The sequence below is a fragment of the Zootoca vivipara genome, chromosome 2, assembly GCF_963506605.1.
Source record: "Zootoca vivipara chromosome 2, rZooViv1.1, whole genome shotgun sequence".
Classification (NCBI taxonomy): domain Eukaryota; kingdom Metazoa; phylum Chordata; class Lepidosauria; order Squamata; family Lacertidae; genus Zootoca; species Zootoca vivipara.
Genome location: NC_083277.1, coordinates 99,744,369 through 99,770,690, shown reverse-complemented (window position 1 = coordinate 99,770,690; position 26,322 = coordinate 99,744,369). Strand labels below are relative to the sequence as shown.

Here is a 26,322-nt window from a genome sequence, read left to right as displayed (position 1 = left end):
GAGTTCGGAAGACGCTCGGTTCCCTTTAAGAGCCGAGAGGCAACGACTCTGCCCTACACAAAGATGGCGCCCGCGAGGCTGAACTAGTGGAAATCTCGCCTGCCCTTCCGGGCCGAGAAGCACCCTTGCCCCTGTCAAAGATGTCGAACGTTGACACGTCAGAGGTGGGAGGCGGGAGGCGACGCGTCCCGTTCCGGCTTAGGGAAAGGCGGTGGCGGGACGACGATGACGATGGCGGCGGCGGCGTCTGCATCTGCCGAGGCGGCGGCGCTGGACGCCCTGAGGCGGGGCGGCCCGGGGGCGGCCGAGTCGCTTTTCGAGGCGCACGCGGTGGCAGAGCTGAGGGCCGTGGAGCGGCAGGTCCGCGCGGGCATCGAGGGCAAGCGGGAGGAGCTCCGGCAGATGGTCGGCGAGCGCTACCGGGACCTCATCGAGGCGGCCGACACCATCGCCGAGATGCGCCTCAGCGCCGAGCACCTCGTGGAGGCCGTGCAGGGGCTGCAGCAGCGGCGGGCCAAGGGGCGCGCCGGAGGGGGCGGGGGCGGCGCCCCTCATAGCGGCCAGCCCGCCGCGCGGAGGTCGGCGGTTGAGGTGGGGACTTACTGAGGGGCGCGGTGGGGAGATGGTTTGTTTGTTTGTGTGTGTGTGGTGGGGTCTTAAACTTGGCTCCCCCCAGCTGCTGTTGGTGGACGACATCTCCCATAAGTGCATCACAGGAAATGGTCTGAGGTAATTGGGAAGCCGTTACGCCGTTTAATACAGTGCTTCCCAATCTCATGGATTTCTTTGTTTGTTTGTTGGGGGGTGGGGGTGTTTTGCAGGCAAAATTGCTGAGCTTATATATATATATATATATATATATATATATATATATATATATATATATATATATATATGGGATACACCAAAGTTGTTGAGTGGGGGTATCACGAATAATATATATGTGTGTGTGTGTAAATAAGATATATATAACACACACGTGTATATATATATATATATATACACACGTGTACACACACACGTGTACACACACACACATATATATAGACACACAAACAGGGCCCCAGGTGGCGCTGGGGGTTAAGCCACAGAGTAGGACTTGCTGTTCAGAAGGTTGGCGGTTCGAATCCCTGCAACGGGGTGAGTTTCTGTTGCTCGGTCCCAGCTCCTGCCCACCTAGCAGTTCAAAAGTACATCAAAGTGCAAGTAGATAAATAGGGATCGCTCCTGCGGAAAGGTAAACGGCGTTTCCGTGCGCTGCTCTGGTCTCTGGTTCGCCAGAAGCAGCTTTGTCATGCTGGCCACATGACCCGGAAGCTGTCTGCGGACAAACGCTGGCTCCCTCGGCCTATAGAGCGAGATGAGCGCCGCAACCCCAGAGTCTGACACGACTGGACTTGATGGTCAGGGCCCCCTATACACACACACATCTACCAAAGGAGGACATGTCTACAGCCAGGTGTTTTTGGACTACGACTCCCACTGTTGCAAGCCATTTGCAACCCATTCACTAATATAAGCATATTCCAGGATTTATAGGGATTTACATTATCACCTTAATTGGGGCCCTTTGGACCCCTGCTACACCACCATCCCCAAGCTGCTGGCTAGGGAGGATGGGAGTTGTAGCCTCAACAACTGCTGAGGACCCAAGTTTGAGAAACACTAGACTACCCACTGGATGTGTGTGTGTCCCAATTAATTAACAATTGCCGTTGTTCATTAGAAGCTTCCTACCGTATTGAGGAAGCAGGAGAATGTGTAGGTGGTTCAGGAAATTATCTGGAGCAATGTAATGTTATGTTGTTTAAAGCAGTGTTTCCCAGACTTGGGTCTGCTTGGGGTTTCCTTTGTCTCTTTCCCACCCGCCCGGCTAATTAACAATTAACTTTGCTAGTTAGAGACATTCTACCCATCAAAATGTATTGAGGAAGCAGGAGAAGACGTAAGTGCGCTACAGGTTCAGGCAGGGCTCCCCCCCCCCCAGCCGGAACTTTGGCACTTCTCAGGTGGGCACCATTGCCATTTGTAAGAGAACAAGGAAGGCATTTGTGGTGAGTTCTGGCACCTTTTTTCCCCTAGAAAAATAGCACTGGAATCATTCAGGAAATGATCTGAGGTAATGTGAAGCTGTTACATCGTTTAAAACTTGAAAAGTGAGTTAGTCTGATCAGTGTTTTGATGGGTGAGCTCCTGGGAGTCCCATGTAAGTGTTCCAGAGTAAAAAAAATAATAAAGCAAAACAGAGCCATAATTACCAGTGGTGGGGACTAGCTGGGTTTTTTGCCCTGGGTGAAGCCTCCAGAGGGGCACCATTGAGGCTTCCAGCCTGTGTTTGTGCATTCGCAAATATGTGGGGTTTGTGTGCCAAACGGGGTCTTTGTTCCAGGTGAAATAAAGCCTACTTTTGCCCCTGTAGCAAAGAGAACTGATATGTGTTATGTTAACTTATACCTTAACCTCCATGATAGTATTATAAACTTTCTTATAAGTAGCTAGCTACCCATGTTGCTTATCTACTAGTACAGCTCCTGCGGGAGTCTTTTGTCCTTTTTGAGTTAGTAAAGATGGGTAAACTGTGCACTTAATATAACAAACACTGTGGCATATAGTTATGAACTATAATTCTGGATATATACTAGCAGCATCTCCTCTTTTTCAAAAGGCTTTCAAGTCATGCTCCAGTAGTATCTGTATGTGCATCAGTTTATTTCATAGGGTACACGTATTTTTCCCTACCTAGGCAGTACGCCAGTCACAGGAGAAGTTCTACTGTTTGGCAGCACAGATCCAACTACTACTGCAGATTCCTGAGAAAATCTGGAGCGCTATGGAATCCTCTCAGTATTTATATGCCACCCAGTTGTACCTGCTATGCTGCCACCTCCAGCGCCTCCTGCAGCTGGATTCTTCTGGCACCAGTTACAGCCCAATTCTGGCTCGTTTTCCTATCCTTGCACGACAAGTAGCTGCAGCTAGCCATTTCCGGTAAGTAGCCAGCCAATTTCTTCTTCTTCTAGCTTTGCTCATCTTGTTGCTGTGATGCATTAGCTGCATCATGATTAGATTACAGTAACACACTTAACTACAGGGCTGCCCTTGAAAACAACTTGGATGTTTCAGGTGCTGTGAAACATTACCACAACTGCTGTTGGAGTGTGTTAGCTGCTTTGCATGCCTTTGTGGATAATGAGATAAATATGTTAATACAAAATTTTAAAGGCTTATTTTGAACACTAGGCCTTCCTCTTCCAAGAACTCAGATTTAGAAATGGTATCAGAGACACAAAAGATGCTGGTAGGTAGCTTAGAGAACTATAGTCCTGCAGTTTTGTCACTAAGCACAGAATAAGGTATTTTAACTGCAAATCTGTCTGTTTCCATAATATTCGGAGAATCTCTGCTATCTGATTTCTACCACCCATTCTTGTGAATAATTTATGACAAGCAATAAATGGGTGCAGCTCTTAAAACTTTAAAACTCAGTGGTGATGAGTGTATGCTTAAGGCATAGCTGTTAAGTTTTTTTTAAAAGGAAATTCCCTTATGCTGAATAGGCTTCCTCATGAGAAAAGGGAAAATTTGACAGCTATGGAAGTAGAGAGTTCAAAAAATTAAACAAACAATATTTAAATTGTTTCCTGAGTTGCCGCTGAAAAATTAGTCTCTTGGATGTGTTCAAATCTTGCTTTCCTAATGGAAAATTGAACCAAGTGTGTTGGTGATTGGATAGGCTCCTGAGGGCTGCCAAAAGTTTTGACACTGCAACAGAAGCAGGTGTGTGAGTTAATGGGTGCGTGTACATTTCCAGTTTAGAAGCTGCAGCTCCAGTCAGTTTCTGCAACGGCTCCCCTGCCTTACTGCTAAGGAGAAAATATGATTGATACCGTTGTAGAGACCATCTGGAGCTATGTACTGCCTTAGCTTTTGGATTACAGGTGAAACTCGGAAAATTGGAATATCATCAAAAGTGCATTTCAGTAATGCAACTTATTACTATTATTATTATTTTAATTTTTACAAATGCTTTCTTTTGGAAATTCCACAGTAATAAAACAAATAGTTACAATAATACAAAAATAAACATCACTATTACATTTCATTAATTACATTCCATTTATAATTGACCCGCCTAACAACAAATAATTACAATTACAACAAATAAAGGCTTGGCATATCTTGCTTTGCATGTCATACATCTATCTCATATATTGGTTTCACCTTTTACGTTGCGTTACTGAAATAAATGCACTTTTCGACGATATTCTAATTTTCCGAGTTTCACCTGTATGTTTTACATGCAAATTACTGTAGAATCTGGGAGAAGGTTGTTTTGGTTGCACCAGAGTCATTTATTTAAACTTCCCTGATGTTTGAGTTGGACATTTCACATGAATATTGATTGCTTACATTATACACACACAATCTTGTAAATGGCATTGAAAGAGAGAGGAAACTGACTGGTTTTTAGCCTTGGATTGCATCCACTCTAGACACTTGCTTCAGGACATTCTGCTGCTTGTAATGTGTTCTGTCAGGGGATTGATAATAAGCCTAAAATTAGTATGCTGTGTTAGATTTGGTTGTCCATCTAGATTGGTGTTCTTTGTTTAGGTGGGTTTTTTATCCAATACTTTTGGGAGAAAGAAGAAGATACGGAACCTTTGGGACCGTACATTCTATTTAGGTCTATCTCTGACTCTTATTGCTGTTGGCTTTATGAAATTCTTACTCCACATATGCCACTTTCTTGCCAAAGCACTAAAAATGTTGGATATAGTGATGGTTTAAAAAAATCTAAGAGACATATTTTTTAAAAAGAAAATAAAAAAATAGAGTGAAGAGGAAGATAAGCATATACTGTACCTGCTGCAATTCTGTACTCATTTGCCTTTGAGTAAGCTCCAAGAATTCAGTGGGACTTACTTCTGAACAGGATTGTGCAGTTGAGTGTACATAATGGAGTTACATAATTACCAGGCAGCATGGTCACTGCAGAAAACAGTTTTGGGAAAGGGGAAGCCAAATTGCAGCTGGTACCAGCTGAGCTGATGGTGGAAGACACTTTTACTAACTTGCCCTTTTCTAATATGTGGCCAATTGGAATGGCTGCTTCTGAAGGCAATTCTAGGAAGAGAGGAGCAAACTGGAATTGGTCCTAGCCATGCTGATGGAAGGGGTTTGCATCCACAGCATAATAGCTTTAATATCACTTTTTAGTCTATCAACATAAATCTGGGTTATTATTCACCCAAAGCTCCCTTCAGTTAGGCAAGTGAAGTAAAATAGCTACCACTTTCTTTATGATCTTATGCAGCTCTAAGCTATCATTTCCCACCTCTGACTCTTGTTTTGAACTTTAAATTCCTTCATTGAGTATTGCACACCGCTTGACGGTGCCTCATTTGTCAACCAATTAGGTCAACAATCCTACATGAGAGCAAGTTGCTACTGAAATGCCAGACTGTTTTGGACCAAGCAGTAGCAGAGGCATTGTGTTCAGCCATGCTTCTTGAGGGCAGTTCTCCACGCCAGGCTCTTGCCGACTTCCTGCTGGCCAGGAAATCTGCAATTCAGCAGCTTCTGGATCAGCCCCATCATGGTGAGTACAAGCATAATTTTCATCTAAATCAGTGTACCATCTCAGGCCAATTCCCTGGTCTGAACCTTTGTTTCTTCCATCAGATGGACACTAAGCAGACTTATTCCTACACTGAATAAATGTCAGTGGCAATTTATTGGTTTCAGAGATGTCAGTGTTCTCTCTCCTCCCCCCCCCCAAAAAAATAAAGTGATAGCTTGGTATATCTGCCTTGCCTTTGGAGAAGTCACTAAAAGTAGCTCACTTGAGACTATTGTATTTTTGGGATTATTTCACAGCAATATTCATGTATGTTTCTAATCCTAAAGTAGAAGTAATAACTAGAAGAGGGTCTATAACTAGCCGGATTGGATGTAAGGCCTTTTCTGAATATAGGGATGACTACCGCCATGGCCCAAACTTCAGGAAATAACGCGGATGAATCAATAAGTGAAAATATTACCGCCAGCAGGGAGGCCCACCATTCGATGTTAGATTTCAGCAGTTCTGGGGGCAAATAGTCTATGCCTGGTGCTTTATTATTTTTAAACTGTGAAATAAGGTTTTTGGCCTCAGTTATAGATACTGGAGGCCAGTCTGGTAAGTTTTTCAAAGATTCTGTTTGGGTGACCTCATCATCCTGCCCATGATAGAGTGAATAATAATACTGCATCCGATAGTACATTACTATCGGATGCATTACAAGCATCTGGAACATTACAAGCATTCTCCAGCAGGCCTGCTATTGTATGCCAGAAGAGGCAGATGTTCTTATCGTGAGAGGACTTTATTAAGATATGCCGAGCATGTTTTTCTGCTTTCTGATTTTTTCCATCTTAGCAGAAGTTATTACTTCTGTCTGAGGGAAACATATTTATTAATTAAGAGGGGTAAATTAGAGTTCCTAGTATGCAGTATTTACAGTAAACTCTATTCAGCTGGCTTTTAGCCTGCTTGCACTCTTTGTCGAACCAGCTGGAAGATCCCATTGATCTCCTTGAGCCACTATTCTTGATCTCAGTTCTCAAGTGGTCTTGCAACCTGTCAGTCAAAATCTTAAATAAATTCATAGCCTCAGCAGCAGAGGTAGCTGAGATAATAGCAATATGAATAGTCCTTAAGTCATCTGTATAAAGAAGGTGTCAGTGCTAGATTGAGTACTGGTGTCCACTTAATTCTATTGCCTGCTGGAACACCTAAGTTTGCATTAGAGATAAATTTAAATTTGGGGGAAGAATGGTTAAAGTTAGAATCTTAGAAGGGACCCAATGGTCATCTAGTCCAACCCACTGCAATTAAGGAATCTCTGCTAAAGCATCCATGACAGATGACCATCGATAACCACTGCTTAAAAACCTCCAGGGAAGGAGAGTTGACTACCTCTTGTTGGAGTCTGCTCCACTGCTGAACAGCTCTTATTTTCAGAAAGTTTTTTCGCTTGTTTAGTCTGAATCTAGTTTTTCCTGTAACTTGAAGCCATTGCCTCGAGTCCTACCCTCCAGGAGAAAACAAGTATGCTCCATTTTACATGTGACAGCCCTTAAGATATTTGAAAATGGCTATCATATCTCCTCTCAGTCTCCTCTTTTCCAGGCTAAACATACCCAGCTCCTTCAAGCACTCCTCATAAGGCTTAATTTCCAGACCCTTGATCATCTTGGTTTCCCTCCTCTGCACATGTTCTAGCTTATCAACATCCTTCTTAAATTGTGGTTGGTGTTTGGATAACATTTTAAAACTGCTGTTCGTCCCATCCCCCCCCCCCCCGGCCCAGTTGAATTTTGAGAATATGGAAATATGTTAACCATCAAATGATTTTTTTTCTTTGCTACTACTCAGGGCAGCAGTTGCAATGCAGAAGAAAGTGTCTATCTATGAGCACAATCAATACTTCTACCCTGCAAAGTGGCTATTATTCACTGGCTTTTTTTTTAACCAGATGCTGGCATTAAAGCGCAAGTTTGCTCCTTGGTGGAGCTGCTAGCCACAACCCTGTATCAAGCACATGCCCTCTTCTATTCCCTGCCAGAGGGAATGCCTTCAGACCCATCTCTTCCCTGTGGTTTGCTCTTCTCAACCCTGGAGACCATCACAAGCCAGCATCCAGCAGGTGAGCAGCAAAACTGGTAGGGACTATGCAAAATTAGCATGTTAATTTAATCAGGGCCTTGTTTAATCCGCAGTAGCCTGACCTCTCTTCTCTCTTAGGTAAGGGCATCACAGCTTTGAAGGAAGAAACCAAGCTGAGCAGCTCATTCAAATATTTGCCATCTTCCATCGCAGAATTCCAGCCAACACTCAGAACTCTGGCACATCCTATTAGCCAGGATTACCTTAGAGATACACTTCAGAAATGGATCAATATGTGAGTCTGAGGAGCTAGCTTTGCCATCGTGATCCAATTGAAAAGCACATTGCCTGGTCTATTATAGACTTGGGTAAAACGCTGGTCGTGTGAAAATCATTGTGGTTGGCAGTGCTTTTTTTTTCCTTTAAAAAAGTGTTTAGGGATATTCTCATTTCCTCTGAAACTCTGGAAACACCATTGCAGGAAATGAGGTCGCCATTGGGGATAGCAACAGAACTGATGATTCACTGTGCTAGAGAAGAAATAAAAAAAATAAAAAAAATAGTTTCTTCTCCCCTTAGATTCACAAAATGTTTAGGGGTATGCGTCCCCCTGCTTCCCCTCAGAAAAAAGCACTGGTGGTTGGTACTGATTATCTGAATTCCATAGATTGAACAAATTAAGAAAAAGATGCAGCTTTCAAAAGTGTACCTAGATATTTCGTAGCACCCTAACGATTGTGGAATATGGCCTTCTGCTGGTCTCATTTGCTTCCTGCTGCCTCTGGATTGTCGCTCTGGGATAATTCTGGTCCATCTGGCAGCCCTAACTTTTTTTTTTTTTTTAAGTGTTTAAAACAAACTTTATTTCTCATCTTTTTTAAAAAAATTACAACAAATCCATAAACAAAAAAGAGAATTCAAACTCATAAACAAATTAACAAAACACAACAAAAACAAACAAACAAACAAACAAACAAACAAACAACAATTAATATAATTTACAATCCATCAATAAAATCACTCCAATTAAAATTCCTTCCCAACCCTTTATATATCGCTTTACTTGTAATCTTCCTGGTACTTGCATTACCCTTTTCTTAACCGTTAATTCTCTCTAACTTCCTTAAATTTTACTATTATTTATGTGAATGTAATTTTAACTATAACTATATCCCCATGCAGCTCTAATCCCAACAAATCGCAAGCTCAGTTTTAATTCCTTTATTCCTAAAATACACTTCTACACATTCCCATTCCATTAAAGATTTTTCTTTAGATATATTTCTAATTATTGCTGTCATCCTTGCTAAATTAATGAATTCTATTAACTTCAATTGCCACTCTTGAACCGTGGGTACCTCCTCTTTCTTCCATTTTTGGCCAATTAGAAGTCTTGCCGCTGCACTTGCATAGAGGAAAACATTTTTTTTGTTTTCTGGAATATTCTCGGGTAGCAGACTTAATAAAAAGTACTCTGGTTTCCTTCTGAAGGTGATTCTTATCAATTTTTTCATCTCCTCATATATATCTCTCCAAAATTTATTGATTTTATGACATCCCCACCAGCAGTGAAAATAATCCCCTACCTCCTTACTGCACTTCCAACACATCTTGGATTCATTTTTATAAAATTTCGCTAATTTATTCGGGGTCAAATGCCACCTGTACATTAATTTCATTATATTTTCTTTAATACCCGCACTGGCCGTGAATTTCATTGTTTTTTTCCATAATGTATCCCATTGTGATTTGAGAATTGGCCTTCCCAAATCCTGGGCCCACCTAATCATTACGCATTTCGTATCTTCGTCTTTTAATTCCCATTCTAACAAATATTGGTACATTTTAGATAGAGGTTTTATATTATTGTCAATTATAATTTCTTGCAATTTTGATTTCTCTTTTTTAAATCCTAATTCTTTATGCTCCTTAAATAAACTCTTAATTTGACAGTATTGAAGCCAGCTGGCGCAGGATGTTTTGATTTCTTCATATGATTTTAAAGTTAGTTCCCCATCTTCTTTTTTAATTAAATCTTGGTAAGTCAGCCACCTCTCATTTTTGCCCCTTCCTCCCATCGCGGTCATCTCTAATGGGGAGGCCCACCACGGTGTTTGAGGTTCAATTAGATTCTTGAATTCCTTCCAAATTCCAAAAATTGATTTCTTTATCACATGATCAGAGAAATGTTTAGAATTCCCTTTATTCTCTAATAAGAGGTAGGCATGCCACCCCATTGTATTCCTGAATCCCTCTATTTCTAGGAGCTCTTTATCCTCCAGAGAGATCCACTCTTTGAGCCAACATAGACAAGCCGACGCGTAATAAATTCTTAAATCGGGGACTCCCCATCCACCTCTCTCCTTAACATCTGTCAATAATTTGTATTGGATTCTTGCTTTTTTCCCCAGCCAGATAAAATTGCTCAGATCTTTCCTCCAATTGTCAAAAATTTCTTTCCTCCCAATCACCGGTAGCATTTGAAATAGAAATAAGATTCTCGGCAGTATTGCCATTTTAATAGCGGCTATCCTACCTGAAAATGTCAAATTTAACCCCTTCCATCTTTCTATATCTTTCTTAACTTCTTTCCATAATTTTATATAATTATTTTCGAACAATTCTATATTATTTGCTGTTATTACCACTCCCAAATATTTGATTTTTTTTACTATTTCCCATTCCATTAATCCCTCCAATTCAAGCAATTCATTTTCTCTTATGTTTTTAATTATTACTTTGGTTTTCCGTTCATTAATTTTGAGTCCTGATATCTCTGTAAAGAGATTTAATGTTCTTTTTAATTTTATTATCGAATCCGCCGGATCCTCTAACATTATTATCATATCATCTGCGAAAGCCTTTATTTTGGAAATGGTCCCTTTCACCTTTATACCTTGTATTCCCTTATCCTGTTTTATATCCTCTATTAACCAATCTATTGATAAAATAAATAATAACGGGGATAGGGGGCAGCCCTGTCGGGTCCCTTTTTTGATCTCAAATCTTTCCAATACCTCCCCGTTTAGAATCAATCTGGCATATTGTTTTTTGTAGATTGCCCTAACTCCTTCCATGAATTTCCCATTAAATCCTTTAATTTCTAATACTTTTTCCATATATTCCCATGATAAATTATCAAATGCTTTCTCTAAGTCTAGAAAGATAAAGGCTGCCTTCTTACCTGGAGCCCAATCTAAATATTCTATTAGGTCCAAAAGGGTTCTTACATTTTTAACCATTTTTCTACCTGGCAGGAAGCCTTGTTGGTCTTGTCCGATAAGTCTGTTTAGAATCTTTTTCAATCTATTAGCTAATATATTCGTAAAAATTTTGTAATCTACATTGAGCAAAGATATTGGTCTGAAGTTTCCTACTTGTTTGACCTGTTCCTCCCCCTTCGGGATTAAAGTTATATATGCGTCCCGCCATGATTCAGGGAATATTCCTCTCTCCATAATACCATTTAATAATTTTTGAAGGGTTTTTCCCAGTTCTTCCCGAAAAATTTTATAATGTCGGCTTGACAACCCGTCCGTTCCTGGAGCTTTCCCTATTTTTAATTTTTGGATGGATTCGTATATCTCTTGCATGGTCACCGGCTGTTCCAGCCATTCTTTTTCTTCTTTCGTAATTTGTTTTCCCCCTCTCTTTGTAATAAACTCCTCCAATTTTCTTTTATTGATGTCACCTTTTTCGTATAATTTCTTATAATATCTAACAAAACTTTTTTGTATCTCCTCTGGTTTGCCCAATTTTCTTCCCCCATCCATAACTTCTGTAATTAATCTTTCCTTCTGTTTTTTCCTAAGTTGCCATGCCAATAATTTGCTCACTTTCCCTCCCCACTCAAATGTTTTTTGTTTGGCCCATCTTATTTTGTTTTCAACTTCATATCCCACTTTTACTGATAATTCTTTTTGTAAAATTTTGATTCTCATTATTAGCTCTTCATTCTGAGGATTAACTGCTAATTCTTTCTCCTTTTCTTCTATCTTTCCCATGAGTTCTCTCATGGTCTTTTCTCTCTCTTTTTTAACTATGCTCTTCTGTTGGATGTAGATACCCCTCACAAAGGCCTTTCCCGCGTCCCATATCGTTGTTAGCTCCATCCCCTGTTGTACATTATTTTCAAAGTATTCTTTCAGTAATTTTTTAACTTTATTCACAAAGGCTTCATCATTTAAAATTCTCTCATCTAATCTCCATCTCGTATTCTTATTCCTCTTATGTTCTTTAATTTTGACCGTCACTGAGTTATGGTCAGTTATTGATTTAGGTAGAATCTCACTTTTAACTCCATTTACTAACAATCCTGATGAAACCCAAATCATATCGATTCTGGATGCAGATTTCTTTGCTCCCGAAAAATATGTAAATTTTTTATCCTCTGGATTTTCTTTTCTCCAAACATCCTCTAAACCATAATTATCTATTATATTGAAAAAAGTTTCTGGTAACTTCCCTCTATCCCTCCTCCCCCCATTTGATCGATCTAATTCAGATTTTATAACTCCGTTAAGATCCCCCAACAAAATAATTTCTTCATCTGATATATGTTCCCCCATTTTCATTCCTAATTTCTTAAAGAATTCTTTTTTACATCCATTTGGTGCATATACATTTATGATAATTATGTTTCTATTCAATAATTTCAACCTTATCCCCACCATCCTCCCCTCATCATCGTGGAATATTTTTTCCGCTTTGATGTTTGATTTAACATAAATAATTACTCCTCTTTTCTTTTTCTTATTCAGGGATAGGAATTCTTCCCCCAATCTTTTATTAATCAATACTTTTTCGTGTTCTTTAGACACATGTGTCTCTTGTAAACACATGATATCCCAACCTCCTTTTCTCAATATATGTTCGATCTTATTCCTTTTAAATTTATTATTTAACCCGTTAACATTCCACGAGATGATACTCAAATTAAGATTCATTCTTTATTGTTATTTAAAAAGGATGGATAGGTGAGAAAGGGAAAAAATAATAATAATTTTGATCTAAAATTAAGCTGAGGTGCCCAAAGGAGGTTAAGAAGCGGAAGGGGGGATGAAAGAGGGGGAGGGAACGAAAATAAAGGGGGAAGGAAGAGGAAAAGGGGGAAGAAGAGAAGAGCAATAATAAATTTTGATCTGAAATCTAATAAATTTTGATCCGAAATTAAACTGGAGTGCTTGAAGGAGGTTAAGAGGCGGAGGGGGAAAATGAGGAAAAAAAAAGGGGGGGAAGGGAATGAAAATAAAAGGGGAAGGAAAAGGAGAGGGAAAAGAAAAAGAGGGGGAAAGGGGGAAAAGGAGGGTGGGGGGTAAAAAAAAGAAAGGGAGACAAAGAAGGGGAAACAATCAACACAACCTCCTATATCTCCATTCTTGCTATGAGGAATATAAGCCAATTAATTAATTAACAAAATTAGAATAACTGCTTTAAATTTCAATTTTGGAAAATTTGGGAATTTGGAATTAGGATTTATTCAGTCACTTGGTTCTCGTCGTCACGTGCTTCTTCACCCTCTTTGAACAGTTCTTTCTTATGTCTGTTGCAAAATTTCTCTGCGTCTTCCCACGATTTAAATGTTTTTTTCCTCCCTTTGAACACGAAGGTGATTCCATCGGGATACTCCCAAGTATACCACACTCCTTGCTTATTTAGGGCATCTGTTAGCTCTTTATACGCCTGTCTCTTAAGCCGGAATCTTTTGGGTATTTCTTTAAAAATGGCCACTGTCCTTCCTTCGATGGTTAGGTTTTCATGTTTCTTCTTTTGAAGAATTTTGTCTTTAAGAAGCATGGAATTTAAAAAAACCATGCAATCTCCTGGTCCTTTGATGTTTCGTGCTCTGTCTATTCTCACTCTATAAATCTTGTCCACATCCATCAATAGTTCTTCTTCTTTAACTTGCAACCATTCTGCCAGACCCTGGATTATTTTCTCCTCAATTTTCTCATTCGCTGTTTCCGGGACGCCCCTCATCCTGAGAACCAGCTCCTTCTGCTTCATCTCAATCAGCGCCATTTGATCAGCCAAATCTTCTTGCATCTTCCTCAATTTCCGTGTCTCCTCGCCTTCTTTTTCTCTGGATGTCTTTATTTCTTTGAATTCTGTGGTCATTTTCTTAATTGTTTCGTCCTGTTTTGTAACTTTCCCATGTAGATCTTTAACTGTTTTGTCCAGCTCTTTGTGCTTTCCATGTAACTCTTTCATTTGTCCAGTTAGTTCTGCGATCATTTTTGTATTACCTTCAACTTTAGATTCCACAGAGTCCATCTTATCATTTAAATGGACCAATTTTTCATTTAGAGTTCTGCTCATTTCCATAATCAACTCTTTGATGTCTGCCATTGTTTCGTTCTCGTTTGGCGTTGGGTTGGATTGCCTTCTTGCAGGGTTCCCTGCCGTTGTCACCAAGATTCCTTGCTGTTCTTTGGTTTTTCTTATTGGCATATTATTGATTTCTATGTACCTAATCTCTTTATTAGGTTTCTTCTTTAGCTGTAGAGTGTTCTTTCTAGATTTCACCTATTCCCACTGTTCTTACTTATCAATTTTATTTACAGAGTCCCTTATTTGCTCCTTCCCTTGGGAGTCCCTTTTTCACCTTTAGCAACTCATTTCAATCTTTGCAGTTTGTCTTAAGGGCAAGAGTTACTTTATAACTATTATTTCACTCTCAAAGCATCAAAGTAACCATACCATGCACTGCTCTTATTTTGTGGTCTTAGACAGAGAGTTCGTTTGTCTCCTTGTCAGAGTGTTAAGCAGCCCTGGCAGTTTGTAAATAAGTTCGTGATTGAACTCACGGAGCTCTCAGGGTTCGTCTTTTTCTTTCTGCACCGCTAGTTGTCGTTGTAAAGTTTTGTCTCAGGTTTCTTTCTTTCATTCACCTCCTCCTCCTCCACCCCTCCTTATCTTCTCCTTGCGCTGAGACCGGAAAAGAACCCTTTAGAATGACTTGCTTAATTTAAGTCTCCATTTTGGAATGGTTTCACTAATTATTTCATAAGTTGCTTTGGTCTTTCCTTGCTATCGCGCCTCCCTTCCTCACCCCTTCTTAAATTCTTAAGTTCCGCTCCTGGCGCTTCTGCGATTTGACAATTAGATTAGCTCCTATTTTCACGGGGCTTTCTTTTGCAAGTTCCCAGCGATATATTAATGGTTCCTTCGACTTGCTCCTCCGCCCGTGATCACACACTTCAAGTCACAAATAACCTTGTATACACTCACGGTTCGGTGTCCCTGTAGTTTCTTGAGCCGAAGAGCTCTGGTGCTTTCTAGGCGAGCGATTTGAGCGCCTCGACAGCAGATACTTTGTAACCCGACGCTGGCTCCTCTCCGCAGCTCTCACCTCTCTGGGTGCCGCTGCCGAGTTCTGCCGTTCCTGCGTCGTTTTTCTATCCTTCGACGAGTGACCCGTACCCTCGTCTTTATTCGGGGGGGGTCCTTGGCGCTGACCCCCCTCCTATATTGGTGTTATCCGCTGTTTTATGCTCCGATGTCCACGGAGCTCTCCCCTGATCGCCCGTTCGCTAGCGCACCGTCACCGGAAGTCCCTGGCAGCTAACTAACCAGGTAGTGCTGCCTTCTCAGCATCTTTGTACCTTACCTTGGTCGGATGGGGGTCCACAGGTTTACAGGTGAAGCCAATCTGGCATTCCCGTCAGTGCACCTGCACAGGCCCAACCTTGTCTTTGTCCTGCCCCTGTTTCAGCTTTGGGTAAGGTGCAGCAATGGAAAGTCATTTTAGTTGTTCCACCCTACCACCCAAATATTGTGCTTTAGTTTTCTTTCACTGCAAGGTGGACATTTGAACTCTATTCTCTTTGTCATGATCAATTTAAAAGGGTACCCTTCCCATTATGCTCCAGTCGCCACACAAGTGGAGGCTCAATATATTTGAACTCTCTTTCTGAGAACACTACTGTGTTAAAACACTAGTAAAAGATAAGTACCTATGAGTTCTTCAGAATTTCATCTGTATTTACAAGGTTGTGACTCTTCACCTACCCATCATGCTTTGTTCAGGGAGAGTGTGAGTTTATCTTTACCCTTTGCCATCACATTGGCTCCTAGCTGCGCTTGTTTGACCCTTGTTGTACCTGGTTCAGTAAAGGCCACAATTCATGTAAGCAGATGAGTATTTTTCAATGCAGCTTTTAATTACTATGCAGGAAGAAGTAGTAGTTCTGCAATTATTGTGCAGGGAGAAGTAACGCCCAAGGGAGTCCTTCAGGTAGCGACTAATCTCCTAGCATTTCTTTCAGGTGCAATGATGACATCAGATCTGGGATCACAAACTTGCTGGTGTATGTGAAGAGCCTTAAAGGTCTGGCTGGAATCCGTGATGCTGTATGGGAACTGCTCACCAGTGAGTCCATGAGTCAGAACTGGGAGACAATATGTCACCGGCTTCTTGACAAACCCATCTTTTTTTGGGAAGATTTGTTACAACAGCTTTTCTTGGACAGATTACAGGTAACATTGGCAGAGTTGGGCTAGGTAGCTTAAAGGTTAACAGATTAAGCCAAAATATTATTTGCCATGAAATTGAGCTTCTTGGTTTTGGACCTGTGTAGCACTAGTTTAGAGATGTTGGTGATGTACAGTATTAGGAAATTTCCACTCTGGTTCTCTTTATGTGTAAAGGGAACTTTGTTCAGAATAGAACTATTATCTGATTCTTATCATTTGTAGCAAAATATTGAAGCATCCACAAGCTCTTGTTTCCTCCTAACTCCCTAACTCACGCTGGATGAATTATTCTTATAATACAGTGGTACCTCGACTTACGAAGACGATCTGTTCCGCGGCCGTCTTCGGTTCTCGAAGAGCTCGTTCTGCACATACGTGAAGCGCGATTTTGCGCTTCTGCCGACTGCATGCGCCGTTTCTGCGCAGGCAGCAAAAAGACTTCCGGGGTTGTCGACTCGGAAGTCGAAACCTTCGGAAGTCGAGTCGTTTGGTTGTCGAGGTACCACTGTAATTGTATATAATTATAATATACATATCCTTTATACCAGGATACATCTTCCTGTTTACTTTCTAGAGATCAGAAACCCATTTGACTGCATATTTGGTAGCAATATACTTTTTATGCTTACCACTTTTCCAACTTGGTTTAACTGTGCATTGGTTCCTTTGACATCAATTTTGAGTGGAACTTTGGGAAGAACCTTGGGGGTTAAAAGGGGGGCAGATCTCAAGGACATTCCTCACAACCTGACTGTTCGAGTTTACGTACACCCTGCTATTTCCTGCTATGTCTCAAAAGCATTCCCATGTTTCTGGTTGGTGCTGTGGTGAGTGATGCACCAGCTTTTGTCTCTGTGTAATGAGTTTTTCTTTTCCAGACACTGACAAAGGAAGGATTTGATGACATCTCCAGCAGCTCCAAGGAGCTCCTTGTTGTGTCTGTACAGGAGCTTGAAGCCAAGGTTGATGCATCTGCCCACAACAAACATATGCTATTTGAACATAACATGGCCTCTTTCTTATGGTCAGAGAATCCAAGTGACTTGCCACCCGATGCAGCCTGGATCAGTGTGGCGAACCGCAGTCAGTTCACCAAGAGTGGGTTATCCATGAAGGCCCAGGCCCACAGCCCACGAGTTCAAAGCTTCTGCAGCACTCTGGATTCCAAGCTGAAGGCCAAGTTGGAGGACCTTCTGTCCTACTTGCCCTCAGACTCCTCTCTGCCTAAGGATGCTCTGCGTGTTCAACCCAGGAACTCTGCCTTTGACAGGTTTGCTGATGCAGGCACAGTAGAAGAACTGTTGCGCAGCCACTGCATCGGCTGTGTAGATTATGTGCTGGGTTGTGTAAGGGAAGAGCTGCATCAGGCTCGGGATGTACTTCAAGGATGCGCAGACGCTTTGCACAACCCCAAAATCAACACCATTCTCTTCATGGCACGGCTCTGCCGATCGTTGGGGGAGTTATGCCCGCATTTGAAGCAGTGCATTCTGGGTAAATCGGGTAACCCAGAAAGTGTTTTGAGGGAGCCTTGGCCTTTGAAAAAGGTTGGGAAAGGGAAAACTCAAGAGGTGAATCCCATAAAGGCTAAATGGCAAGAATTAAAAGAACGGCTGCTGCAGGATAGCCTGTCTGCCTATCGGATTTGGAGCACAGCTGTTGCTAAGGTGAGTGTCTTTCTTGAAGGTGGTGGGATATCCCTTTCCTCTTGTGCTTCAGTTTGGTTTTTTATTGCATCCAATACTAATGCCCCCCACCTTACCATAAGAACAAATGGTTTATTTGTTTGTGGGGACCCTGTTACTAGATGTTTGAAATCTGCAGCAGATTGTAAAAAGGCAGGAAAATGTCTGAGCAGTATTCTCTTGTGTGCAGAAATGTCTTGAATCCTACTAGAATGCAATGAAGATCCTTGGCGTTTCCATGATTCGTCACCAGAGCTATGACAGGACATTTAGCTCATATTTAGCAAAGCAGGATTTGGCTAAAATCAGGGCTGCCTATTTTTTGCATGCTTCCCTCCATATCCGTGTCTAACATGCTAAGGCCAAACAAATTGCTTCACAGAATAATTAATTTTTGGTAGAAATAGTACTAAAATAAAATAAAGGATTTGAAATGAAGGAATGGAATTTGGTAGGACACCTATGATGCCAGAATAGCATATGGCAGTTTTCAGAAATTTCAAATGTGAAAAATGCTGCTGTGTTTGTGTGATTATTGCATGCCGACAACTTATCTCACTTGGGCATGAAATCTCACTTGGGCATAAAAATATTGGTTCTGACGCGCTCCTGCTGTTATTTGTATTTTACACTAGGTCCTGGTTCAGGGGTTCACACAGTCGTTGTTAAAGGGTCAAGCTGGATCCATTCTGGCAACAGCCACCAACTGGGAAGAGATTGAAATTGAAGAAGAGACTGAGACTGGAAGCAGTGTAAAGTCCAAGATACGGCTCCCTGTGCAGGTGGGTGGAAAGCAGTAAGATGCACACCAACGGTTAGTCTGTACAGTGTTCTCAGTTTACATATGGGAAAGGGGAACGGATACTCAAATGTGCCCAATAACCCAGCAGCAGAGCTGAGACTGAAGCCCATATCTCCTCAGTGCCTTTTCTGAGAAGATCGTGGAATGTTACAAAAGTGCAGTGGGGTTCTGATAGCCACTTGGTTTGATTTTCTTTTTCCCCTGATCATACCTCTAGAGAAGAGGAATGACAATGATTTGGATCCAGCACCTGCCTCCAGTTTCAAGTGGATTAGAAGCATAGAAGCCCTTCTTTCCTCTTGTCCCTGTTAAAATAAGTGATATTCATACTAAGAAGGCACATTTAGTAACAACTTGTGTTGTCGAGTCTTAGAAATGTATAGATTTTGATGACATAGTTTAGAAGGTTCGTATGTAGACTTAACCTGGTGGGGGGTGATTTATAGCAAGAGTGGCTAACCTGTGGTCTTCCAGAAGTTGTTAGACTATAGCTTCCATCTTTCCTGACCACTGAGCATGCTGGCAAGGGCTGATGGGATTTGAAGTCCAACATCTGGAGGGCGACAAGTTGCCACCCTTGATTTGTACAGTGGTACCTGTTAAGAACTTAATTCGTTCCAGAGGTCCGTTCTTAACCTGAAACTGTTCTTAACCTGAAGCACCACTTTAGCTAATGGGGCCTCCTGCTGCCGCCGCGCCGCTAAAGCATGATTTCTGTTCTCATCCTGAAGCAAAGTTCTTAACCTAAGGTACTGCTTCCGGGCTAGTGGAGTCTAACCTGAAGTGTTTGTAACCCAAGGTACCACTGTAATACCACTTTATGCAGTTCATGATAAGTGTCACTGTCAAAAGGAGTATGGAACTGGCAAAGTAAAAAACAAAACAAAAACATTTGTCCTTTCAAGAAAACATAACGTTTCCACCACTGGTGTTCTTCACAGCCATCATGGTGCGTCCAGTCCCTCCTCTTCAGTTTGTGCCAAGAAGTCAATCGAGTTGGAGGCCATACCCTTCCCAAGGTCACCTTGCAAGAACTACTGAAGACTTGTATGACTGAAGTATTAGCTGGCTATGAAAAACTGTCAGGAGCGAGCCAGGAAAAGGTGCGTTGTTGGGGGTCTGTGGACCACTGCTCACTCTTTGACTAGATTGATAATCCTGCTCCAAAAGTGTATTCGAAAACCCAGGAAATGAAAAATGTGAATTGTCAAGAGCAAAACTATTGATCGGCTCCCGCTTTGCAAGGCCTGCTCATGGGGAAAAGTTCTAATGCAGGAGCAGACAATGTGGTGCCCACAGATGTTGCTGAGCTCAGTGCCCATCAGCCCCAGTCGGTGTAGCCAGTGGTTGTCCAACAACATTTGGAGGGTGACACATTCTGTCCCTTCAGACCATCTCGCTAGTTGAAAAAGCAAAGGGTGTATCTTTTGGGACTTTAATTGCAGTAGGTTGTCTGAAAGTTTTGTTAAGTTGCTTGGAGACATTTTTGTGTAGCAATAAGCTATTAAGTTCAAGTAAACAATAAAAAATTATAGGCCTAAATTGGTCATGTCCGTTAATTCAGTGACCTACTTTGAGAATCAGTAATGTTGGCTTATAGCAAACCATTAGTCCTTGCACATTTCCATAGCAGCACTTGAATTCCCAGGTCAGTACTAAAAAAGTATACTAGAAGTCTGATAGTATCTTTGCCCAGGAATACCGTGTTTTTTTGCTCCATAGCATAGAGGAGGAAACAAGTTAATTTTTTAAATTTTTTCTTCTGAGCGGAGGGGGCAGCGGTTGCGGAAGGGGCAGCCTGGTAGCGATGCTGTTGGGCTTCCACTTCCCCCTCCCTTTCACCGGTGTCGGAGGAGGCAGGGGATGCCCGGTAGCAATGCTACCTGGCTTCTCCTGCCTCCCCCGCCCCTGCCGACACCAGCGAAAGGGGGGAGAAAGGGAAAGGGGGGAGAAAGGGGCTGCTGCCTGCCCCTCCTTCCCTGCTCCGTGTCAAGTATCTCCCCCCGCCGCGGCTCTTAAAAGCAGGCTTTTGCAAGTGGAGGTGGCAGCGGAGATGCTTCACAGAGCAGGGAAGATGGGGCAGGCGGCTGCTGGCCGCCCCTGCTCCCTGTCAAACTTCTTCCACCCCGGCCGCTCGTAAAAGCAGGCTTTTGAAAGTGTCAGTGGCAACGAGGCGGGATGAGATGCTTCATGGAGCAGGGAAGGAGGGGCATGCGGGGAGCGGCGGCGGAAGGGCAAGCGGGGAGAAAGGGCTTTCTTGCCGCTCGTCCTTGTCCCTCCGTGCCACTGCCGCCCCCCTCTCGCAAGAGCAAGCATTGGGATAGGCACAGCGCCCCAATACCTGCTATTGCTAGCGGAGGAGGCAGGTGGCAGCGGCGGCGGAAGGGCAAGCGGGGAGAAAGGGCTTTCCCGCCGCTCATCCCTCCTCCGCCACTGCCGCCCCCCTCTCGCAAGAGCAGGCATTGGTAGAGGTGCAGCGCCCCAATCTGATTGAAATTGGTGCTACTTACAAGTATGTATGCGTTTTGACTCTGGCATTAATCTTGCTTTCACCTCTTCTATAGAAGACAACCAATCTCAGAGCACCTTAGTTAACATAGGGTAGAATTCACCTAACCTGTTCAGTCAGCAGAAGCCCTACATAACAGGGCTCCCCTGCCACCTGCAATTGACTTGGGGTGGGAGAACCCTCAAAAAAACAGGGAGAGGGGAGGGGTAGTGTTCTGTCTGGCAAGCTGAAATACTTTCACAGAGGGAATGATTGGAAGAGTAACATGTTTAATTGCACCCTGAGTGGAGACCCATCTCTGTGCAATGATCTGATATGGTATGGGGAAGCATCTGAATGATACAACCACAGGAACAGGTCTGATTACGTGGGTCTTTCTCATAGAGTTGAAGTTCTTAATGGGGGAGGGTATGATTCCATGGGGAAAACCTGTATGTTTGTAACAGTGTGAGATCACTTTGCATGCCCGCACACAAGCAGTTACAGGTAACTCTAAAATACAGGACACTGCATAAATTGTGATGTTCTACAACTGTCCATGCTCTACCTTTTGTATGTAAATGCTGCGATTCTTTGGCTATCTCTGCTATGAGATTTGAAACAAAAATCCATGTTCACAGGGGCCTAATAAACATTTTCCTAGACTAGTGTGATTATTAGGGGACTACTTTTAGTATTTTGGGCACAGGAGACCACATGATCTAGATGCTTAAAGTGATTGTTGATTAAACTTTAAATATGTGTGAGGACTGGTGCCTAGGCATTTGCTTAAGAATCAACCTTATTTTTCCTTCCCCTACCTGTTTCTAGAAAGAAGGGAAGTTACCCATCACTCAGAACAGGGCTTTGCAACTCTTGTATGATCTTCGCTATCTGAATATAGTCCTGACAACTAAGAGTGAAGATATGAAAGGCAGCAGAAACAAGCAGGATTCCAGGTACAGTGCTCTGTCGAGAGTTGAGTGTTTTCAACAATGGTTTATTTTTTACTCCTTTTGCAAACCTTAAAATGTTACTGCACCCTTTGTTCTCCAGTGACCTTGCCCTGATATATCAGTGTGTATGTGAGGCTACACACAGAGCTGAATCTAAGTAATTTAACATTTTCCTACCAGCTCTGATTGTAACCACTACTTAGTAAAAGTCAGTGCTGTTCATTGATTGATAATAAATTATGCTAAAGTGGATAGGGTATACACTTTTGAATGCAGATCAGTCCATAGCTTGGGGCAGGGATATACAGGTGAAACTCGGGAAATTAGAATATCGTCGAAAAGTGCATTAATTTCAGTAATGCAACTTAAAAGGTGAAACCAATATATGAGATAGATGCATGACATGCAAAGCAAGATATGTCAAGCCTTTATTTGTTGTAATTGTAATTATTTGTTGTTAGGCGGGTCAATTATAAATGGAATGTAATTAATGAAATGTATTAGCGATGTTTATTTTTGTATTATTGTAACTATTTGTTTTATTACTGTGGAATTTCCAAAAGAAAGCATTTGTAAAAAGTAAAATAAAAATAAAAAATAAGTTGCATTACTGAAATAAATGCACTTTTCGACGATATTCTAATTTTCTGAGTTTCACCTGTAAGCAGATGAGGCTGGCTGGAGAAAAACCAAGCAAACCTGTATCTCACTCTTTCCATTTGCAGAAAAGAGCACTAGAAGAGGGCCCACAACAGTAATCATGAGTAGCAAGATGCTCCCCAAAATCTGTAATCTGTGCATGAAGTTTTGTAACAGAACAATTCTTAAATAGGAGCCATTTAACAGAAATCCTGATCAGAAATCTTGCAGATCTGTACACACACGAGGACTCGATCAGCAGGGGCACAGCAGTGATTCCAGAAAGGGGGACAGTCTCAGTAGTTTCAAGGAAAGGTTACATTAAAGCAGCTTGTTAGACACAGGGCACCTTGCTATATAAAATGTATTTGGAGCATTTTAAGTTATTCCTCTGGCTTGTAAGGCATCAGTTCAAATGTAACTGGAAACCAGAATGTAACTTTAAAAATGTTAGACTCTGTTCTCACTGCATTAAGGGACTTTTAAATAGCTCAGCACAGGATACTGTTAATCATTCCATTACTATGGTTGGAAAGTGATTGAATTCCTGCTTTTTGTGTTTTCACATCAGTCTTTTCTTGTTGACTGTCAAAAATGTATCTCTGTCTGATATCAGCTTTACTCCCTCTGTTTCAGGATTGAGAAAGAGATAGACTTTCTGGAGAGTTATATAGATCCCTTCGACTTGGATGTCTTTACACCACACTTAAACAGCAACCTTAATCGTCTGGTGCAGCGGACCTCTGTAAGTTCAGGCAAAAGAACATAACTGTTGCAATTATGTCTGGCTACTGCACTTAGAGATAGGGTGCTTTACTTGGTAAAATTAGAAAGCGTATTTTGCACTTTGTTCCTTAGCAATTCATAGAACCAGTAAAACAATGAAAACCAAGGGGGAAAGGGTTGTATATATATACAACTGGACATTTTGGGTCACACTTTGATCATGCAGCCCAATAGTTCTCAACTATTTGCGGCATTCAGAATCAAAGCAGCGTCCGTCTCCTGAATAGCCAAAAATATTCCATGGGATTTTTATGGATTTTATCCTTGGAAGTTCATGCCTCACAGTAGGCAAACACCTAACCCCAAGTGATATAAAAGTGAACCTGGAATCCTGGGGGAAGAGGGAAACGTTTGTTTTAAACACACATGGCCAGGTTGACAGTGAAGAGCTTGCCTTGTGTTTGTTTAAGGGTACTTCCTGTGCTGCTTTCCAATCTAATAAATCCTATTTCTAGTTCACTGAGCACTTGGCAGTTGCATCTACTGTCACCACAACCAAGCAATTACCTTTTTCTGTGCTCCTCTAGGTCCTGTTTGGCTTATTAACAGGGGCAGAGAATCAGTACACCAGCCGAAGCAGTAACTTAACTTCTCAAGAATTACATAACATTCTACCTCTAGCATCTAGTCAAATCAGGTAAGTGACTCGCGCTAGAGGCAATAGGAAGTAGTCTGTGAAACAAAGCATGTGGGGGTGCAAAATATCTTACCACTTTTTTTTCTTTCTTTCAGATTTGGGCTGTTGCCACTCAGCATGTCAAGCTCACGCAAGACTAAATCAGCTATAAGAAACACTGAACAGAAGGCTCAGGTTTGTTCCTTTATTCTAGTTTATGGTTTTCTCCACTCTTGCCAACTGTTTAGTTGCACTGGCAATGTTAATGCTAAAAATTTCCTAGGGAGCCCAGGGTGCTGCTGTTTTATTTATTTATTTTTTAAAAATATCAGAAACTCATGCCACAATTTCCTTTGGACACTTCAGGAGCAGCTTACACTTTTCTAGGTTTGAAGATGAATTAGTTAAGTCTGTCAAATTGTGTCTAGGAGTCGATAGCAATATTAGCATATATTATTAGTCCAGACTTGCACATTGACAGATCTCAACCAGCTTATCTCTGATAATAGTAAGGTATGTTAAAGGAGTGATTAATCTAACTGTCTTGTACCCTTCATTCTAGTATGATGCTGACCAAGTAACCCCTGAAGAAATCTTGCTGGGGTATTAAAGCATGTGTGACTTGAGTGGCTTCCTCACCTTTGTAGGCTTCTGTGCTAAGGCTTGCTTATGTAGCCATAGAACTTGATAGCTGCTGTCAAATTTACCAAGTTTACATATGAGAAATTGAATGCATACTAGCAGCTGGCATGGGTTTCCTTCTGTATTGCCATGCAACCACTACACCCTAGAAGGTGCTGCAGGGAAGGGTGGACAAAGAGGTTGTTTATTGGTACATATCGCACCCTGATATCTGTTGCACTACTTCCACTGGCATGCTATTTTCACCCTCTGTATTTTTGGAGTTTATCTCTTGCAAAATGGAATTCCGTCTAAAGCTCTTAGTATGTAAAGAAATTCACATGTTAAATATCAGAAGCATCTGTTGCTATGGCGGAGTTATGAACCTAATTTTAGACTAAAATGGACTTGTAATGTAAGACATACTACATAAGCAAAACTGCTTCCCTTTCTGCTTGCCATTATGATGCTCCTTCCCTGTAGTAATAGAGTAAGCCAGTAAGTTATCCTTTCAAAAAAAGGGAAAGCTACTACTGTAGGTATGAAAACGGACTTAACATGTCTGCCTCCTTACCTAGGAAGTTGCCGTAAGTGGAGTTGTGCAGCAGACAGTGTGTTTCTGTGTCTCAAAAGCCTACTAGGGAAGTGTAAAATTTCCTGAACATGCCAAAAGGCTTCAAGGCAAGGGTGATTGTTTCTACAGTTCCCTCTGCTACATAGAGAACTGCACCTTTTAACCACCCCCTGTCTGGTTTTATGTAGCTACTCATGAGCCTGCTCTGAATACAAGCCAGCTTAAAAAGAAGAAAGCCTAGGAGGTTACTGACTTTCTTTTGCTAATTTAACAGATCCCAGCTGCTGCCCTTCTAAGAGCAGAAGAGACGTTCCGCCCTGGCTCTCTGTTCAGGCAGCTTGCGGCAGAGGAGGAGGACACAGCAGCACCATCTTTATTTAAACTTGGCTGGCTCTCTAGCATGACCAAATGATTCAATAAAACGTGAATGATTGTACTTTTGGCATTGTAAAAAGCATCTACTTCAGCATAACTTAAGGGAGTGGAATTTAAGTTGTGGTACTTACTGCCAAAGAGACTGGATCCTTGCTTAGGTAACTTGAAGCTATTAACAGAAAACATCTATTTTAAATAGCTGTTATGTATTAAGAAACATAAGCAATGAAATGGTTACTGTTGGTTTTGAGTACAGTAAGAAAACAATAGTTCACACTCCTGTTTGTAATTGAGTAAAGCTGTCTTCCACTTAGCACATTTATACTGAGAAATCTTACTAGCAGTATTTTCAAATAACCTTAATGCACATGAACATTCAACCTTAGGAAATATTAATTTACCATAAAAACATATTCACTATTTATTGAAATTAAAAAAAGACTTATAAAACTGAACACAAATGTTTGAAAGGATTTTACATAAAGCATCGGTTACTAATGAACAGATTAAGAAGTCAGACTGTACTTATTATGCACTCCTATTATACAGAAGTGGATTCTCAGACCCATCATGACATGTCAAAAGATATCCACCCGCCATCCCTCCCCAAAAAGAATCCTATAAAAATTGCTCCAAAGCCCCTTTTGCATTGCA

The 26,322-nt window shown here is 41.6% G+C and overlaps 1 protein-coding gene across 3 annotated transcripts; it reads left to right on the top strand.

Annotated features, from left to right (window-relative positions):
* The first annotated feature begins 227 nt into the window (after positions 1 to 227).
* On the top strand, positions 228 to 26,268 carry COG1 (component of oligomeric golgi complex 1). Of its 3 annotated transcripts, XM_060271958.1 has the most exons (15): positions 228 to 591; positions 2,744 to 2,988; positions 5,421 to 5,602; positions 7,521 to 7,691; positions 7,790 to 7,946; positions 15,919 to 16,129; positions 17,005 to 17,793; positions 18,447 to 18,593; positions 19,555 to 19,716; positions 21,933 to 22,060; positions 23,333 to 23,441; positions 24,010 to 24,119; positions 24,215 to 24,293; positions 24,661 to 24,701; positions 25,568 to 25,721. In XM_060271958.1, exons 1-15 carry the CDS (start codon positions 232 to 234, stop codon positions 25,587 to 25,589), a joined length of 2,913 nt encoding a protein of 970 aa, XP_060127941.1. In that variant the 5' UTR covers positions 228 to 231; the 3' UTR covers positions 25,590 to 25,721. The 3 variants fall into 3 exon arrangements, with proteins under 3 accessions (XP_060127941.1, XP_034954752.2, XP_060127940.1); XM_035098861.2 differs by lacking the exon at positions 24,661 to 24,701 and having other exon boundaries at positions 25,568 to 26,268; XM_060271957.1 differs by lacking the exon at positions 25,568 to 25,721 and having other exon boundaries at positions 24,215 to 25,307.
* Positions 26,269 to 26,322: the final 54 nt, after the last annotated feature.

Coding starts and splice junctions, on each gene's coding strand:
- COG1 (XM_060271957.1), top strand. CDS start 232: ATGGCGGCGGCGGCGTCTGCATCTGCCGAGGCGGCGGCGCTGGACGCC. Junction 2,989..5,420: donor GCTGCAGCTAGCCATTTCCG/GTAAGTAGCCAG, acceptor TCAACCAATTAG/GTCAACAATCCTACATGAGA. Junction 18,594..19,554: donor AGATACGGCTCCCTGTGCAG/GTGGGTGGAAAG, acceptor TGTTCTTCACAG/CCATCATGGTGCGTCCAGTC.